The sequence below is a fragment of the Hypanus sabinus genome, chromosome 12, assembly GCF_030144855.1.
Source record: "Hypanus sabinus isolate sHypSab1 chromosome 12, sHypSab1.hap1, whole genome shotgun sequence".
Lineage (NCBI taxonomy): Eukaryota > Metazoa > Chordata > Chondrichthyes > Myliobatiformes > Dasyatidae > Hypanus > Hypanus sabinus.
Genome location: NC_082717.1, coordinates 5,670,781 through 5,688,172, shown reverse-complemented (window position 1 = coordinate 5,688,172; position 17,392 = coordinate 5,670,781). Strand labels below are relative to the sequence as shown.

Here is a 17,392-nt window from a genome sequence, read left to right as displayed (position 1 = left end):
GTAACAGGTTTAATCCTCATTACAGGGGTAACAGGATACACTTGGACACAGGCAGAGTGAAGATCAACAAGTGTGCCGGTGAAGGGCTTTATTCCAAAACAGCTATTGTTTATTCTCCTGCATTGTTGCTGCCTGACCTGCTGAATTCATGCAGCATTTTACGTGTATGTTCCCCTTGATTTCCAGCATCTGCAGAATTTCTTATCCAGATGGACATGGGGTACCAGAAAGGTACTGGACTTTGAATAGTAGTTATCAGGATGGTGTGACAAGGATGTGCATTAGAACAAGGTTCCATAGTGCATTACGTGGGAGGGGTTGACAAGGATACCCCCCCCCCCCCCCCCGGGTATAGGAACAGGTATTAACATACAATGCAATTAGCAAACAATGTAGAGAAACAAGAAAGCCTTTTGCTACAGGGGGTAAGAGGATTAATCTTTTGGGCAAAAGCAGTATGGGGGGTTTTCCTTGCACAAGTGTTTAACGCTATTGCCCCATGTGGTTACTGTAGGAGGGGACACCCTGGCAATAGCCGTTAGTAACTTTCGCCTTTACTCGGAACTGCAGAAGCTGCTGCCTCTGCATTTTGCATGATTGTTTCAGCTGACGCAACCATTACATCCAGTGATTTTTTCAGCATCAGTAGCGTCAGGCCAAAGGACAGTGTGCCACACACAATGGAACCGAGAATGGGCCCAAAGAGCCAGTTGGCCCCCAAACACCATTTGGCCCCGGAAGGTACCAGTGCCAATGGCATTATCAGCATTAGATCCTCAATAGTGGTATCCCCCAACAGGAATTTGTGCTCTGTGTCATTCAGCAGCTCCGGCACACTTGTCCCTACCCTCTGGGCCAGTTTGCCGAGGGACCTATTGTCCAGACCCATATACCTCCGACAGAATTGGATACCCAAGGCAATGATAACCAGGTCACAGGGAAGTGGACATAACAGCATGTTAACTGCACCGGTAACCCCTGACATGACGGACAGAATCAGCATGTAATGCTGTAGAACATTACGTTTTCTCTGTAAAGCCACATCGGATGTGTAGGGGAGTGCCGCCAGGTACACACTCTTCTGTGCTTCTGATAGATTGGACACCACGGTTTCCCTTAATGCAGGAAAATCATACCAATCTGGATTAAATGCGGAACAGAGGAAAACTTGGGGATTCTGTACTTCTGATGCCTGTAGTGAGGAAATGTACTCTTTCCTCACACTCTGGAGCATCTCTTCCTGGTTGTAACTCTTCTTCCGGCTCTCCGACCTGACAGTGTCGTCGATCTTGGACCGCACCAGATAGAATTGTTTACCCGCCTTCTTCAGCAGCTTGGCTAGTAACTGGTCACTCTCCGCAAACCGACCATCGGTCACAATGATGAACAAATCATACTGGGTAAACTTCGTCTCCTTCATTAACTTTCGCAATGGGAACCAGGGCGTGTTCAGCCCAGGGAAGTCATAGTACTGGACGTTAGGGAGGGTAGGATGGGGGTAAGATGTTATTCCAGTAGCATTCTCTGTACAGATGACTGAGGTGGTCCCTTCATCATTTTCCTCCAACCCAAGCAGAGCATTGATAAGTGTTGATTTTCCCGTCGCAGATTCACCCATTATCACAATCCAAAGGAGTACATTGGCGAACTGCTTTGATTTGCTCTTGACTGCTGATTGGAGACTCTTCTCACCTTCACGGAGATCAGCTGCCACCAGCCCTGAGTTGTAGTGAATGCCAGCCATTGCTCACTGAAAGTAGAAAGCATGTTTATTATTTCGGGAATGGTGGTAAATGGGCTATCAGAATGGTTATCAGAAAAGTGTGGCTGGGAGAAGACAGTATTTGGTAATGGAGACTTGTTTTCTGATTGGAGTTTTGCAAATTGTGGTGCTTCACATGTTCCCTGCTTCTTGTCAATAATATTTGCCATTTGCACGATAATGTTGTTAGTATGTTCGCTAACAGTCAATGACAGACATATTGGCGGTACAGTGGAGAGCAAATAAGGTTGTCTATGATTACAGCAGAATGTAGATCACCTGGGAAGATTGGCCAAGGAATGGCAGACAGAACTTATTCCGGTTGTGTGCAAAGTGATTCATTTTAGTAATACAAGTAGTGCAGGGTAGTCACGGTGATTGGGAATTCCCTGAAAATGGCACCACAGATAGACAGGGCAGTGACTTAGACAGTCGGCATGCTTGCATTCACCTGACCTGTCATATTACCGCTGTACAAGGTGATAGCAAAACCCCTAGTGTTCTATGTGCATTTTGGGTCAAGTTGTTATAACATGGCTGTGATAAGATGTGCATGGAAAAATATGATTGGTTGGATGACTACTTTCACAGACATTTGATAAGCTACCCCATGCAAAGCTTATTGAGAAAGTAGGTCAGGCATGGGATCCAAGGGGACATTGCTTTGTGGATCCAGTACTGGCTTGCCCACAGAAGGCAAAGAGAGGTTGTAGACAGGCCATATTCTGTATGGAGGTTGGTGACCAGTGGGGTGCCTCAGGGATCTGTTCTGGGACCCTTACTCTTTGTGATTTTTATAAGTGACCTGGATGAGGAAGTGGAGTTTGCTGATGACAGAAAGGTAGGTGTTGTGGATAGTGTGGAGGGCTGTCAGAGGTTACAGTGGGACATTGATAGGATGCAAAACTGGGCTGAGAAGGGACAGATAGAGTTCAATCCAGATGAGTGTTAAGTGGTTCATTTTGGTAGGTCAAATATGATGGCAGAACATAGTATTAATGCTAAGTCTCTTGGCAGTGTGGAGGATCAGAGGGATCTTGGGGTTCGAGTCCATAGGATGCTCAAAACAGCTGTGCAGTTTGACTCAGTGGTTAAGAAAACGTACGGTGTATTGGCCTTCATCAATTGTGGAATTGAATTTAGGAGCTGAGATGTAATGTTGCAGCTCTATAGGACCCTGGTCAGACCCCACTTGGTGCTCAGTTCTGGTTGGCTCACTACAGGAAGGATAGAAACAATAGAAAGTGTGCAGAGAAGTTTTACAAGTATGTTGCCTGGATTGGGGAGCATGCTTTATGAGAATAGGTTGAGTGAACTTGGCCTTTTCTCCTTGAAGCGACGGAGGATGAGAGGAGACCTGATAGAGGTGTACAGTATAAGATGAGAGGCACCGATCATGTGGATAGTGAGAGGCTTTTTTCCAGGGCTGAAATGGTTGCCACAAGAGGGCTTAGGTTTAAGATGCTGGGGAGTAGGTACAGAGGAGATGTCAGGGGTAATTTTTTACTCAGAGAGTGGTGAGTGCTTGGAATGGGCTGCTGGCAATGGTGGTGGAGGCAGATATGATAGGGAACTTTTGGATAGGTACATGCAGCTTAGAAAAATAGAGGTCTGTAGGTAAGCCTAGTAATTTCTAAGGTAGGGACATGTTCGGCACAACTTAGTGGGCCAAAGGGCCTGCATTGTGCTGTAGGTTTTCTATATTTCTATATGTTACTATGTGGATTACAAATTACAGCAGGGTGTACAAAACGCGTGTCAGAGGGCAATGTCATGATAATCATTGGTGATTTTAACATGAGAGTGGATTGGGAAAACGAGGCCAGTACTGGACCTTAAGGGAGAGAATTTGTAGAATGTCTAAGGGATGGCTTTTTAGAACAGTTTGCTGTTGAGCCCACTAGGGGATTGGCTGTGCTAGATTGGGTGTTATGCAGTGATCTGGAGGTGATAAGTGAGCTTATGGTTAAGGAACCCTTAGGGAACCGTGATCACAATATGATCAAGTTCACTTTGAAATTTGAGAGGGAGAAACTAAATTCCAATGTGTTGGTATTTCTGTGAAATAAGGACAATTACAATGGCATGAGAGAGGAACTGGCCAAGGTTGATGGGAAAGAGACACTAGCAGGAAGGACAGCAGAGCGGGAATGGCTGGAGTTTCTGCAAAAAATGTGAGAAGTGCATGACTTATTTCAAATAAAAATAAATTTTTGAATATAAGAAGGACACTACCGTGGCTGACAAGTGAAGTCAGAGCCAAAGTTAAAGCAAAAGAGAGAGCACACAAGGTAGCCAGAGCTGGTGGGAAAATAGAGGATTGGGAAGCCGCTAAAAAATTTACCGATGGAATCTAAGAAGTTCATTCAGAAGGAAAAGATGAATTATGAGAGGAAGCTGGTGACTAATATCAAAGAAAGTGCTAAATGCTTTTTTAAGTATATAAAGAGTGAAAGAGAATTGAGGGTAGATATACGTCAAATAGAGAATGATGATGGAGATATTGTAATGTCAGTCCCAGAGATGGCAGAGGAACTGAATGTGGATTTTGCATCAGTCTTCACAGTGGAACATACCTGCAGTACATTGGACATTCATGAGTGTTAAGAAAGTGAAGTTTGTGCAGTGAAATTTACAACTGATAAGGTGCTCAGGAAGCTTAATGTTTTGAAGGTGGATAAATATCTTGGACCTGCTGGAATGCACCCTTGGATACTGAGGGCAGTAGCTGGAGAGATTGTGGAGACATTAACAATGATCTTTCCAGAATCAATAGATTCTGGCATTGTACCGGATGAATGGAAAATTGTAAATGATACTCCACTATTTATGAAGGGTGGGAGGCAGCAGAAGGGAAACTATGACCTGTTGCCATGACATCATTGGTTGGGAGGTTGTGGGATTTTTCGGGATGAGATTACAGAGTACTTGGAGGCACACGACAAGATAGGCCAAACCCTTTCCTAAAAGGAAAATCCTGCCTGACTAGCCCACTGCATTGCTTTGAGGAAATTACAAGCAGGGTGGACAAAGGAGATGTAGTAGATGTGGTGTACTTGGATTTTCAGATGACCTTTGACAAGTTGTCGCACATGAGACTGCTTAGCAAGATCAGATCCTATGGAATTACAAGGGAGTTACTAGCATGGGTGGAGCATTGGCTGATCGGGAGAATGGACCAAGAAGTGGCAAATGAAATACAATGTTGGAAAGTGTATGATCATGCACTTTGGTGGAAGAAATAAACGGGCAGACTATTATTTAAATGGGAAGAGCATTCAAAATGCAGAGATGCAAGGGGACTTGGGAGTCCTTGTGCAGGATACCCTAAAGCTTAACCTCCAGGTTGAGTCAGTGGTGAAGAAGGCAAATGCAATGTTGACATTCATTTCTAGAGGTTTAGAACATTAGAGCAGGGATGTGATGTTGAGGCTCTTTAAGGTGCTCGTGTGTCCACACTTGGAGTATTGTGTGCAGTTTTGGGCTCCTTATTTTAGAAAGGATATACTGACATTGGAGTGGTTTCAGAGAAGATTCACGAGAATGATTCCAAGAATGAAAGGGTTACCGTATGAGGAATGTCTGGCAGCTGTTGTGTTGTATTCTCTGGAGTTCAGTGGAATGAAGGGGTATCTCATAGAAACATTCGAAATAGACAATAGACAATAGGTGCAGAAGTAGACCATTCGGCCCCTCGAGTCTGCACCGCCATTCTGAGATCATGGCTGATCATTCACTATCAATACCCAGTCCCTGCCTTGTCCCCATATCCCTTGATTCCCCCATCCATCAGATATCTATCCAGCTCCTTCTTGAAAGCATCCAGAGAATTGGCCTCCACCGTCTTCCGAGGCAGTGCATTCCACACCTCCACAACTCTCTGGGAGAAGAAGCTCTTCCTCAACTCTGTTTTAAATAACTGAACTCTTATTCTCAATCCATGCCCTCTGGTACTGGACTCTCCCAACATCTGGAACATATTTCCTGCCTCAATCCTATCAAATCCTTTAATTATCTTAAACGTTTCAATCAGATCCCCTCTCAATCTCCTCAATTCCAGCGTGTACAAGCCCAATCTCTCCAATCTCTCTGCGTAAGACAGCCCTGCCATCCCAGGAATCAACCTAGTGAATCTACGCTGCACTTCCTCAATTGCCAGAATGTCCTTCCTTAAACCTGGAGACCAAAACTGTACACAATATTCCAGGTGTGGTCTCACCAGGGCCCTGTACAAATGCAAAAGAACATCCTTGCTCTTGTATTCAATTCCCCTTGTAACAAAGGCCAACATTCCATTTGCCCTCTTCACTGCCTGTTGCACTTGCTCATTCACCTTCATTGACTGGTGAACTAGGACTCCTAGGTCTCCTTGCATTTCTCCCTTACCTAACTCGACATCGTTCAGACAATACTCTGCCCTCTTGTTCCAGCTTCCAAAGTGGATAACTTCACATTTATTCACATTGAATGACATCTGCCAAGTATCTGCCCACTCACTCAGCCTATCCAAGTCTCCCTGTATTCTCCTAACGTCCTCTTCGCATGTCACACTGCCACCCAGTTTAGTATCGTCAGCAAACTTGCTGATATAGTTTTCAATGCCCTCATCTAAATCATTGACATAAATCGTAAAGAGCTGTGGTCCCAATACAAAGCCCTGTGGTACCCACTAGTCACCTCCAGCCAGTCTGAGAAACACCCATTCACTGCTACCCTTTGCTTTCTATCTGCCAACCAGTTTTCTATCCATGTTGAAACCCTGCCCCCAATGCCATGAGCTCTGATTTTACTCACCAATCTCCTATGTGGCACCTTATCGAATGCCTTCTGAAAATCTAGGTACACAACATCTACTGGCTTACCCTCATCTAACATCCTTGTTACAGCCTCAAAAAACTCCAACAGATTAGTCAAGCATGATTTGCCCTTGGTAAATCCATGCCGGCTTGGCCTAATCCTATTTCTGCCATCTAGATGTGCCACTATTTCGTCCTTAATAATGGACTCAAGCATCTTCCCCACGACTGACGTTAGGCTAACAGGGCGATAGTTCTCCGTTTTCTCCTTCCCTCCCTTCTTGAAAAGTGGGACAACATTAGCCACTCTCCAATCTTCAGGAACTGATCCTGAATCTAAGGAACATTGGAAAATGATTACCAATGCATCCGCAATTTCCTGAGCCACCTCTTTTAGAACCCTCGGATGCAGACCATCTGGACCCGGGGATTTATTAGCCTTCAGTCCTACCAGTCTACTCATCACAGTTTCTTTCCTAATGTCAATCTGTCTCAATTCCTCTGATATCTTATGACCCTGGCCCATCCATACATCTGGGAGATTGCTTGTGTCCTCCCTGGTGAAGACAGATCTAAAGTATGCATTAAATTATATTGCCATTTCCCTGTTTCCCATAACAATTTCTCCCAATTCATTCTTCAAGGGGCCAACATTGTTCTTAACTATCTTCTTTCTCTTCACATAGCCAAAAAAGCTTTTGCTATCCCCTTTTATATTCCTGGCTAGACTGAGCTCATACCTGATTTTTTCTCTCCGTATTGCTTTTTCAGTTAAGATCTGCTGTTCCTTAAAACTTCCCCAATCATCTGAATTCCCACTCATCTTAGCCCTGTCATACTTCTTTTTCTTTAATGCTATACAATCTCTGACTTCCTTTGTCAACCACTGTGGCCCCTTCCCCCTCTTTGAATCCTTCCTTCTCATTGGAATGAACTGCTTTTGCATCTTTTGTATTATGCCCAAGAATATCTGCCACTGCTGATCCACTGTCTTTCCTGCCAGGGCATCCGCCCATTTAACTTTGGCCAGCTCTTCCCTCATGGCTCCGTAGTCTCCTTTATTTAATTGCAATACTGACACCTCTGATCTGCCCCTATCCCTCTCAAATTGTAGATAAAAACTTATCATGTTATGATCACTACTTCCTAATGGCTCCTTTACTTCAAGATCACTTATCAATTCCTGTTCATTACACATCACCAAGTCCAAAATAGCCTCGTTCCTGGTTGGCTCAAGCACAAGCTGTTCCAAAAATACATCCCTTAGACACTCCACAAACTCCCTATCCTGGGGTCCAGCACCTACCTGATTCTCCCAGTCCACCTGCATGTTGAAATCTCCCATAATTACTGCATTACCTTTAGCACATGCCAATGTTAACTCCCTAATCAACTTGTACCCAATATCCACGCTACTGTTTGGGGGCCTGTACACAACACCCATTAGGGTCTTTTTACCCTTACTGTTCCTCAGCTCAATCCACACAGACTCTACTTCCCCTGTTCCCAAGTCACCTCTTGCTAAGGACTGAATCTCATTCCTCACCAACAGGGCCACCCCACCCCCTCTTCCCATATTTCTGTCTCTACGATAGCACGTATACCCTGGTACACTCAATTCCCAGGCCTGATCCCCTTGCAGCCATGTCTCCGTTATCCCAACAATATCGTAGTTCCCCATTTTCATCTGAGCTTCAAGCTAATCTGTCTTATTTCTGACACTACGCGCATTCAAGTATAGAATTCTTAGCCCATTCCTCCTCTCTTTGCTTAAAACACTGTCTACTGTACCTAACCCAGCTCCTTGAACTTCCATCGGGCAAATTGCACCCTGAATTTTGATGTCCTTCTCAAGATCACCCAAACCTTGTACACATTTAACCCCATGCACCTTCTGACCAACCCTCTGGATCTGGATCCCTGCCCCCTGCACATCTAGTTTAAACCCCCCCCAAGCAGCACTGGCAAATACTCCTGCATGAATGTTAGTACCCCTCCGGTTCAGATGTAGACCATCCCTTCGAAACAGATCCCAATGTCCCTGGAACAAAGACCAATTATCCAAAAACCTGAAACCTTCCTTCCTGCACCATGCTCTCAGCCTCGTATTAATGTGCATAATCATTCTATTCTTCGCCTCACTCGCATGTGGCACAGGTAGCAATCCCGAAATTGTCACCCTGGAGGTCCTGCCTTTCAGCTTCACTCCTAACTCCCTGAACTCTCTAAGCAGGACCCCCTCACTCACCTTATCTACATCATTGGTCCCTACATGGACCACTACATCTGGGTTCATGCCCTTACTCTCAAGAATAGCCTGCACCCGATCTGAGATGTCCCGGACCCTGGCACCAGGGAGGCAACATACCATCCGAGACTCCCGATCTGCCCCACAAAATCTCCTATCTGCCCCCCTAACTATAGAGTCCCCTAAAACTATAGAGTCCCCTAAAACTCTTCTCTTCCCTCCTCCCCTTTCTAGTTGAGGGTTCAAACCCTGTGCCAGAGACAGGACCACTACAACTCTTTCCTGGTAGGTCATCCCCATCAACAGTATCCAGTACGGTATACTTATTGTTAATGGGAATGGACGCAGGGGTGCTCTGCTCTCTCTGCCTCTCTGGACCGTCACCCATCTGCCTACTTCTTGGTTTTTTGGTGTGACTACCTCCTGATAACTCCTATCTATCTCTGCCTCCACCTCCCAAATGATCCGTAGTTCATCCAGCTCCTGCTCCAACTCCCTAAGTTGGTCTGATAGGAGCTGCAGCTGGACACACCTTTTGCAGGTGTGGTCATCAGGGACAACTGTGTTGACCCTGACCTCCCACATACTGCATACGGAGCACACCACTGCTCTGACTGTCTCCCCCATACCTGAACTGGATTAATAGAATAAGTCTAAAAAGCACCTAGTGACCTTACCTTCTTCCCCTCAGCGAGCAATCACACAGGCTTGCCGAAGTCCCCTTATGCCGAAGCCCACTTAGCCAAAGCCCAGGACTCTGCTTCCACGGACTCCGCTGCCCGCTCTGAAAAGAAGTCCTGCCTTTTAAAGTGCGCGCTCGACGCTGACGTCACTCGCGCCTGCGCAGTTCCCCCTCCTCCACAGGTATTGACCAGTTAGACTTAAATCCTACCTACACGGTCGAATTCTCTGAGCTCCCAGCTGAATCACAAGCTGTAACTTGCTCCTGATTCATGAAATGTTAGAAGGCCTGAACAGATTAGACATGGCAAAGTTGTTTCCAGTGGTAGGGGAGTCTAGAACAGGTGGGTACAACTTCAGGATCAAAGGATGTCCATGTAGAACAGAGATGTGGAGAAATTACTTCAGTCAGAGGATGGTAAATCTGTGGAATTTTTTTGCCACAAGTTGCTGTGGAGGCCAACTCATTGGCTGCATTTATGGCAGTGATAGATAAGTTCTTGATTAGCCAGAGTGTGAAAAGGTATGGGGAGATGGCAGGGGAGTGTGGATGACAGGAAGAATTGGATCAGCCCGTGATTGAATGGCAGAACAGACTCGATGGGCCAAATGGCCTGCTTCTGCTCCTATATATTATCCTATCTTATGGATTGGTAAGAACATCTCTACCTCGCTGCCAATCAAGACTGTCCCACCTCAGGGAGGTGTGCTTACACTACTGTTCTACTGTCTCTAACACCAGGATTATGTGACTCATTACAGCTCAATTACCATTTACAGATTTGCTGATGATTGTCGGCAGAATCTCAGATAGGGATGAGAGGGTGTACAGGAGTGAGATATACCAGCTAGTTAAGTGGTGTAACAGCAACAATCATACACTCAGCAGTACTAAGACCAAAGAACTGATTATAGACTCCAGAATGGGTAAGATAAGGGAACACACAACAATCCTTATAGAACGGGCAGAAGTGGAGAGAATGAGAAACTTCAAGTTCTTGGCTGTTAATATCTCTGAGTTGCTAAGCTGGTCCAGCATATCGATGCAACTATAAAGAAGGCAAGACCGTGGTTATACTTTTTTAGGGTTTTGAGGAGCTTCAAAATATTACCTTAAAACTTGAAAATTTCTACAGATGTACCATGGAAATAACTCTGATTGCCTACATCACCGTCTGGTGTGGGGTGGGGGCTACTGCACAGCATAGAAGTAAGCTGCAGAAAGTGGTAACATTAGTCAGCTCCATCATGGGTACTAACCTACGTCTTATCCAAGACATCATCAGGGAGCAGTGCCTCAGAAATTTGACATCCATCATTAAGGACCTGACCACCAAGACATGCAATTTTCTCATTGTTACTGTCAGGAAGGAGGTACAGGAGCCTGAAGACTCACACTGAGTGACTTGGAAGCAGCTTCTTTCCCTTTGCCATCCGATGTCTGAATAGACATTGAAGTTATGAACACTACCTCACATTACTATTTTTGTTCTTGCACTACTTGTTAAACTATTTGATATGCTTATATATACCTACTGTAATGCATTTTCTTTTTTCCTAAATTATCAAGCATTGAATTGTATTGCTTGCAGACATGTATGTACCAATGTTATTAAACTGATTCTGATTTTGATGTTGGCTTGAAATCGCAGTGAAGATTGCAGGCTTGCCCCAGCACATCCTTGGACTGTGTTGCTCGTTAATACCAAGCGATGAACTTCACTGTTTGTTTCATTGGTTCGATGTACATGCGACAATAATGCTAATCTTTAACCTTCATTGTTATATTGATGATTTTCTGATTTGGATAGAGATATGGTGATGGAATTTAATCCAACCCAATGTGATTTGTGAACTTTATGTGATGAAAAGCAAAGGCACAGTTCACAGTTACTTGCAGGATTCTTAAGTTCCAGTTTGTGTTCAACTTTATTGTCATACAACCATACATATGCACACAGCTAAAAGAAACAAAGCATACAAAACAGTAAATATAACCACTCACAAAGAGTTATGATGCTAGCGATACAGTCACAAATTATAATCTGCACATCCCTATGTGGCATATCCTGAAGAATGACAAGCTGATGTATAAAGGGATCTGGTGTTCTTAGTTACACAAGTCTGACTGGTTGGGTTCCAAGACTGGTAAAACCTGTTTAACTGACATTAATAGAAATGTTGTTATTACACCTGTTATGAGTGATGAACAGACCTGATGGAAATAGGGTGCAAAGTTAACCATTTCCAACCCTCCCTCCTGAAAACTATGAACTATTGCTGTTGCTATGCTGCTACTGAGAGAGAGAGAGAGAGAGAGAGAGAGAGAGAGAGAGAGAGAGCGAGAGAGAGAAAGAGAGAGAGAGAGAGAGAGAGAGAGAGAGAGACAGACAGACAAAGCCCAGGCAAGAACATCTGCTGCAGATAAGAGGGAAAGAGAGAGACTATTGATTTATTTTATTTTGACTCTTCCTGGATTATTTACTTTTCACTACGAGGACTTTACTTTGCTCGTTAACATTCCTCAGGAGACAGCAGGAGTGGCCTGATTTGATGGACACAGTCATTCAGAGTTGATGGATAGCTGAGACCCTGTTAGTAGGGATAAAAGACAGGTCTGGAGAGATACCCTTTAGAAACACCAGTGGACACTGACTGAGTGTTGTGAACCCATAGAACGTGGGGGTTTCGGAGACCGAATCAGGAGATTGGTCAATAAAGCTCAGTGTTATGGCAGGGCCAGTGGGGACTTGTGTTTCCAGTCATGCCAGAGTGACGAGTCCACCACAGAAGAACGGTCTAGCTGAAGAACAGTTGGGTCACAGCTGAATGACCACAACGATACGACGGAATAAGAAAGCAATAGAAGGTTTGCCTGCTGCAGCTGTTACATCTCACTCGCTCTCTGTCTCCAACGATTACAACACAATAGCCATTACTACCTCAGCACGCATGAACTGAACTTTATACTTTTCTATGATAATTCATTTACCCCCTAGACATCGATAGAGCTTGGTTATTATTGCTTATTATTGTTCCTACACTTCTAGGTTTATTACTGCTAACTTGTTTATATATGTACATTTGCATTTTTGATATTGTATACTGTAGTTTACTAATAAACATCTTTAGTTTTGGTACCACCAGACACCCAGTTACGGGGTACGGAACACACCATGTAACTAAGCTCTCTACCTCCTTCCTTGTATTCCGACTCATCGTTATTTGATGGAACCTCACCACATTATAATGATCTGCATATTTGTAGAAAGAAGTAGAGCAGAACATAATCACTCAGTCATAAATGCACGGGGAGTAAAGTAAGAGGATGAGGATACAACCTTGCGGTTAGAGTCGTGACTAATACGCTGCGGCCCTTCATTAAAGGTTGTTGCCTTTCCATTAGGAAGCAAATGATCCCATTGCAGACCTCTCATATTGGTGATAAGTGTTTGGTTAGAACTGCAGCATTAGGTGCAGAGCTGCAGTCAATTAACAGTAGTCTGTCATATATGACTTTACTGTCCAGGTGATCTGAATATGAGCCATAGAATCATAGAAAATCTAGCTCAGAAACAGGTCCATCGACTCATCTGGTCCATGACAATACCATTAAGGCTACTTGCGCCTATTGGTCTGCAAAGGGATCATAGCCCTCAATATCCTTACTCTATCTACCTATCCAAGCTTTGCTTAAACATTGAAATTGAGCTCGCAGGCACCACTTCTGCTGGCAACTCACTCCACACTCTCACAACCCTCTGAGTGACTAAGATTCCCCTCATGTTCCACTTAAACTTATCAACATTCACACTTAACCCATGACCTCTGTGTGTAGTCCCATCTATCCTCAGTGGAAAAAGTTTGCTTGCTTTACCCCATGTAGACCCCTCAGTTTTGTATGCCTCTATCAAATCTCTCCTCAAACTTCTACATTTCAATGAATAAAGTCCTAACCTATTTATTCTTTCCTTATAACTCAGGGCCTCCAGTCCCAGCAACATATTTGTAACTTTTCTGTACTCTTTCAACCTTATTTATATCTTTCCTGTAGGTATGTGATCAAACCTGCATACAGTACCCCAAATTAGACCTCACCAACATCTATATAACTTTAATATAATATCCCAAGACTCGTACTCAGTACATTGATTTATTTAGGCCAACGTGCCCAACACTTCCTTTAGGACTCTACCTACCTGCGACATCACCTGCCTAGCCTTCTTGTCGAGCATATAATTCTACATAACCACTGCCATCCCCTGCTGGATGCCAGCACCAAGCTCATCTTTTTCTCTCTGCCCACCTCTACCCCACCCGCCTCACTTTCAGCTTTCCGTTCAGATTTCTCACTATACAACTCTCTTTTCCATTAGTCCCTCCACACTGATCTGGGCTGGGAGTAGTCTATAGGCCCCCAAATAGCCCTTGGGACACCGAGGAGCAGATAAGTAGGCAGATTTTAGAATGGTGCACAAAATATAGGGTATTAATTATGGCTGATTTCAACTTCCCTCATTTTGACTGCAAGGGGGAATAGATGGGGCTGAATTTGTCAGGTGTGTTCAAGAAGGATTCCTGACACAGTATGTGGACTGGACGACGAGAGGACAGGCTATACTGGATCTATTTCTGGGTAATGAACCTGGTCAAGTGACAGACCTCTTGGTGGGGGAGCATTTTTGTGAGAGTGACCACAACTCCCTTGGCTTCAGCATAGTTAGGAAAGGGATAAAAATCAGATGAAATGGTAAAGCACTTTACTGGGGAAGAGCTAACTTTGAGGGGATGAGGCAGGAACTAGCGAGAGTAAATTGGAAACAGATTTTCAAAGGAGGAAGCACAGAAGTAATGTGGGAGAAGTTTAGGGACCACATGAGCTGGGTTCAGGATAGGTTTGTCCCACTGAGGCAAGGAAAAAATGGTAGGAAAAGGGAACCGTGGCTGACAAAACACGTGAGACAACCTTTCAAGGGGAAAAAGGAAGCATCTGTTAGATATAAGAAGCAGGAAGTAGGAGGGACTGATGAGAAATATGGGATAGCCAGGAAACAGCTAAAGAAAGGACTTAGGAGAGCTCAAAAGGGGCATGAGAAGGCCTTGGCATGTGGGATTAAGTAGAACCCCAAGGCGCTCTATGAGTATGTGAAGAACAGGAGGAGAATGAGAACAAAGGTGGGACCGCTAAAGGATAAAGAGTGCAACACGTGCCTGGAGGCGGAGGAGGTTGGGGAGGTCCTAAATGAATACTTTGCTTCAGTATTCACAAGTGAAAAGGATCTTGATCAGGATGAGGTCGAAGTAGAGTGGGCCTGTGTGCTGGACAATGTGGAGATTAAGGAAGAAGTGCTGGATCTTCTTAAAAACATTAAGATTAATAAATCCCCAGGGCCGGATATGATACACCCCAGGTTGTTGGGGGAATTGAGAGAAGAGATCACTGGAGCATTAGCTATGATCTTTGAATCCTCTTTGGCTGCAGGGGAAGTGCTGGAGGACTGGAGAATAGCAAATGTAGTTCCCTTGTTTAAAAAAGGTAATAGGGAGAAACCTAGGAAGTATAGACCAGTGAGTCGTACATTGATGGTCTGCAAGCTACTGGAAAGAATTCTTAAGGATAGGATCTACCAGCATTTGGAGAAGTACAGTCTACTCCATGAATAGTCAACATGGCTTTGTAAAGGGAAGATAGTGCCTCACGAGCCTGATAGAGTTTTTTGAAGAGGTAACAAAAGCAGTTGATCAGGGTGGGGCAGTGGATGTGGTCTACATGGATTTAGCAAAGCATTTGACAAGGTCCCTCATGGGAGACTCATCCAGAAAGTCATGAGGTATGGGATAAGTGAACTCCTGGCTGTTTGGATAAAAAAAATTGGCTTAAAGGAAGAAAGCAGAGGGTAGTTGTGGAAGGAAAGTGTTCTGCCTGGATATCGGTGACTAGTGGAGTGCCACAAGGATCTGTCCTGGGTCTCCTGCTATTAGTGATTTTTATAAATGACCTGGATGTAGAAGTGGAAGGATGGGCGAGTAAGTTTGCGGATGACACGAAGATTGGAGGAGTTGTGGATGGAGCTGCAGGTTGTTGAAGTTTACAAGAAGATATAGTCAGGCTGCGGAGTTGGGCAGAAAAATGGCAGATGGAGTTCAATTCAAATAATTGTAAGGTGATGTATTTTGGAAAGACAAACCTGAAGACTGAGTACAGGATTAATGTACAGTTACTTAAGGGTGTGGATGAACAAAGGGACCTTGAGGTTTAAATCCATACATCATTGAAGGTCGTTGCACAGGTTGATAGGATAGTTAAGGCCTATGGGATGCTAGGCTTCATTAACAGGGGGATTGAGTTCAAGAGTAGAGAGGTCATGTTGCAACTCTGGTGAGACCGCACTTAGCGTATGGTGTTCAGTTCTAGTTACCTCATTATAGGAAGGATGTGGAAGCAATGGAGAGGGTGCAGAAGAGATTTACCAGGATGTTGCCTGGTTTGGAGAACAAGTCATATGAAGCAAGGTTAGCAGAGCTGGGACTTTTCTCTTTGGAGTGCAGAAGAATGAGAGGTGACTTGATAGCGGTCTATAAGATTATGAGAGGCATAGATAGGGTGGATAGTCAGTACCTGTTTCCCAGGGCACTAATAGCAAACACCAGAGGGCATATGTACAAAGCTAATGGAGGGAAGTTTAGGGGAGACATCGAGGGGTAAGTATTTTTTATTTTTACACAGAGTGTTGTGAGTGCCTGGAATGACTTGCCAGGGATGGTGGGGAGGCTAAAACATTAGTGGTATTGAAGAGCATCTTGGACAGGCACATGGATGAAAGAAAGAAGGTTATGGGGTAGTGTGGGTTTAGTACATTTTTTAAGGATTATATGGGCCGGCACAACATGGAGGGCTGAAGGGTCTGTACTGTGCTGTAGTGTTCTAGGGCTCTATGGTTCTATGATCTCCCCCAGGTGTTTATCCTTGCAAGCGGCCCAAGTGCCACACCTGCCCCAACACCTTCTCCCTCACTACCATCCAGTGACCCAAACAGTTCTGTCAGGTGAGCTGGCACTTCACTTGTGAATTTGTTGGGACCGTCTGTTCTATCTAGTGTCCCTGCTCTGGATTCCTCTATGTATATTGGTGAGACCCATCGCAAATTGAGAAATGGCTTTGCCGAGCAGAAGAAGCTGGATCTGCCGGTGGCCAGTTATTTCAGTTGTACTTTCCATTCCAATATGTTAGTCCATGGCCTCCTCTACAGCCATGATGGGGTCACATTCAAGCTAGAGGAACAACACCTTATATTCTGTTTGAGTAATGTCCATTCTGATGGCGTAAATGTTGCTCCTCCCTTCATTATCCCATTTCTATGTCCCTCTCACTTTATCTACTGCCCAACACCTCCCTCTGTGCTCCAACCCCTTCCCTTTCTTCCATTGCTTTCTACCCTCTCCTACCAGATTCCCCTTTCTCCAGCCCTTTACCTCTTTCACCAATTAACTTCCTAACTCTGCTTTACCGCCCCCTCCCAGTTTATCTTGACACCTTGTACTTTTACCTCCCCTTCTCCTACCTTCTTGCGCTGAGTTCTCGACTTTACTTCCGGTCCCGCTGAAACGACTCTTTTCCATAGTTGCTTCCATGCCTGCTGAGCTCTTCGAGAATATTGTGTGTGTTGCTTGAATTTCCAGCATCTGCAGATTTGCAAAAGTGTTTGTACAACTTTCAACGAATTGGGAACGTGCACTCCCAGATTCCTTTTTCTACCACACTCAGTGTCTTACCGTCCAGACCAAACACAAGGGTTTAAATATGATCTAAGTGACTTTAATTATGGAATGATTTTTCGAGCCAGGCGAGGTGGTTTGACTACCACAGAAACCGCAGATCTCCCGGTGGGTTTCGCACACTATAGT

General features: G+C 44.5%; 1 protein-coding gene across 1 annotated transcript; it reads right to left on the bottom strand.

Moving 5' to 3' along the window:
* Window positions 1–445: 445 nt before the first annotated feature.
* Window positions 446–17,061, bottom strand: LOC132402588 (interferon-inducible GTPase 5-like). Its single transcript, XM_059985483.1, has 3 exons — window positions 17,050–17,061; window positions 9,484–9,590; window positions 446–1,750 (listed from the first exon to the last, which is right to left on the bottom strand). Exon 3 carries the CDS (start codon window positions 1,742–1,744, stop codon window positions 539–541), a length of 1,206 nt encoding a protein of 401 aa, XP_059841466.1. The 5' UTR covers window positions 1,745–1,750; window positions 9,484–9,590; window positions 17,050–17,061; the 3' UTR covers window positions 446–538.
* Between the last annotated feature and the right edge of the window lie 331 nt (window positions 17,062–17,392).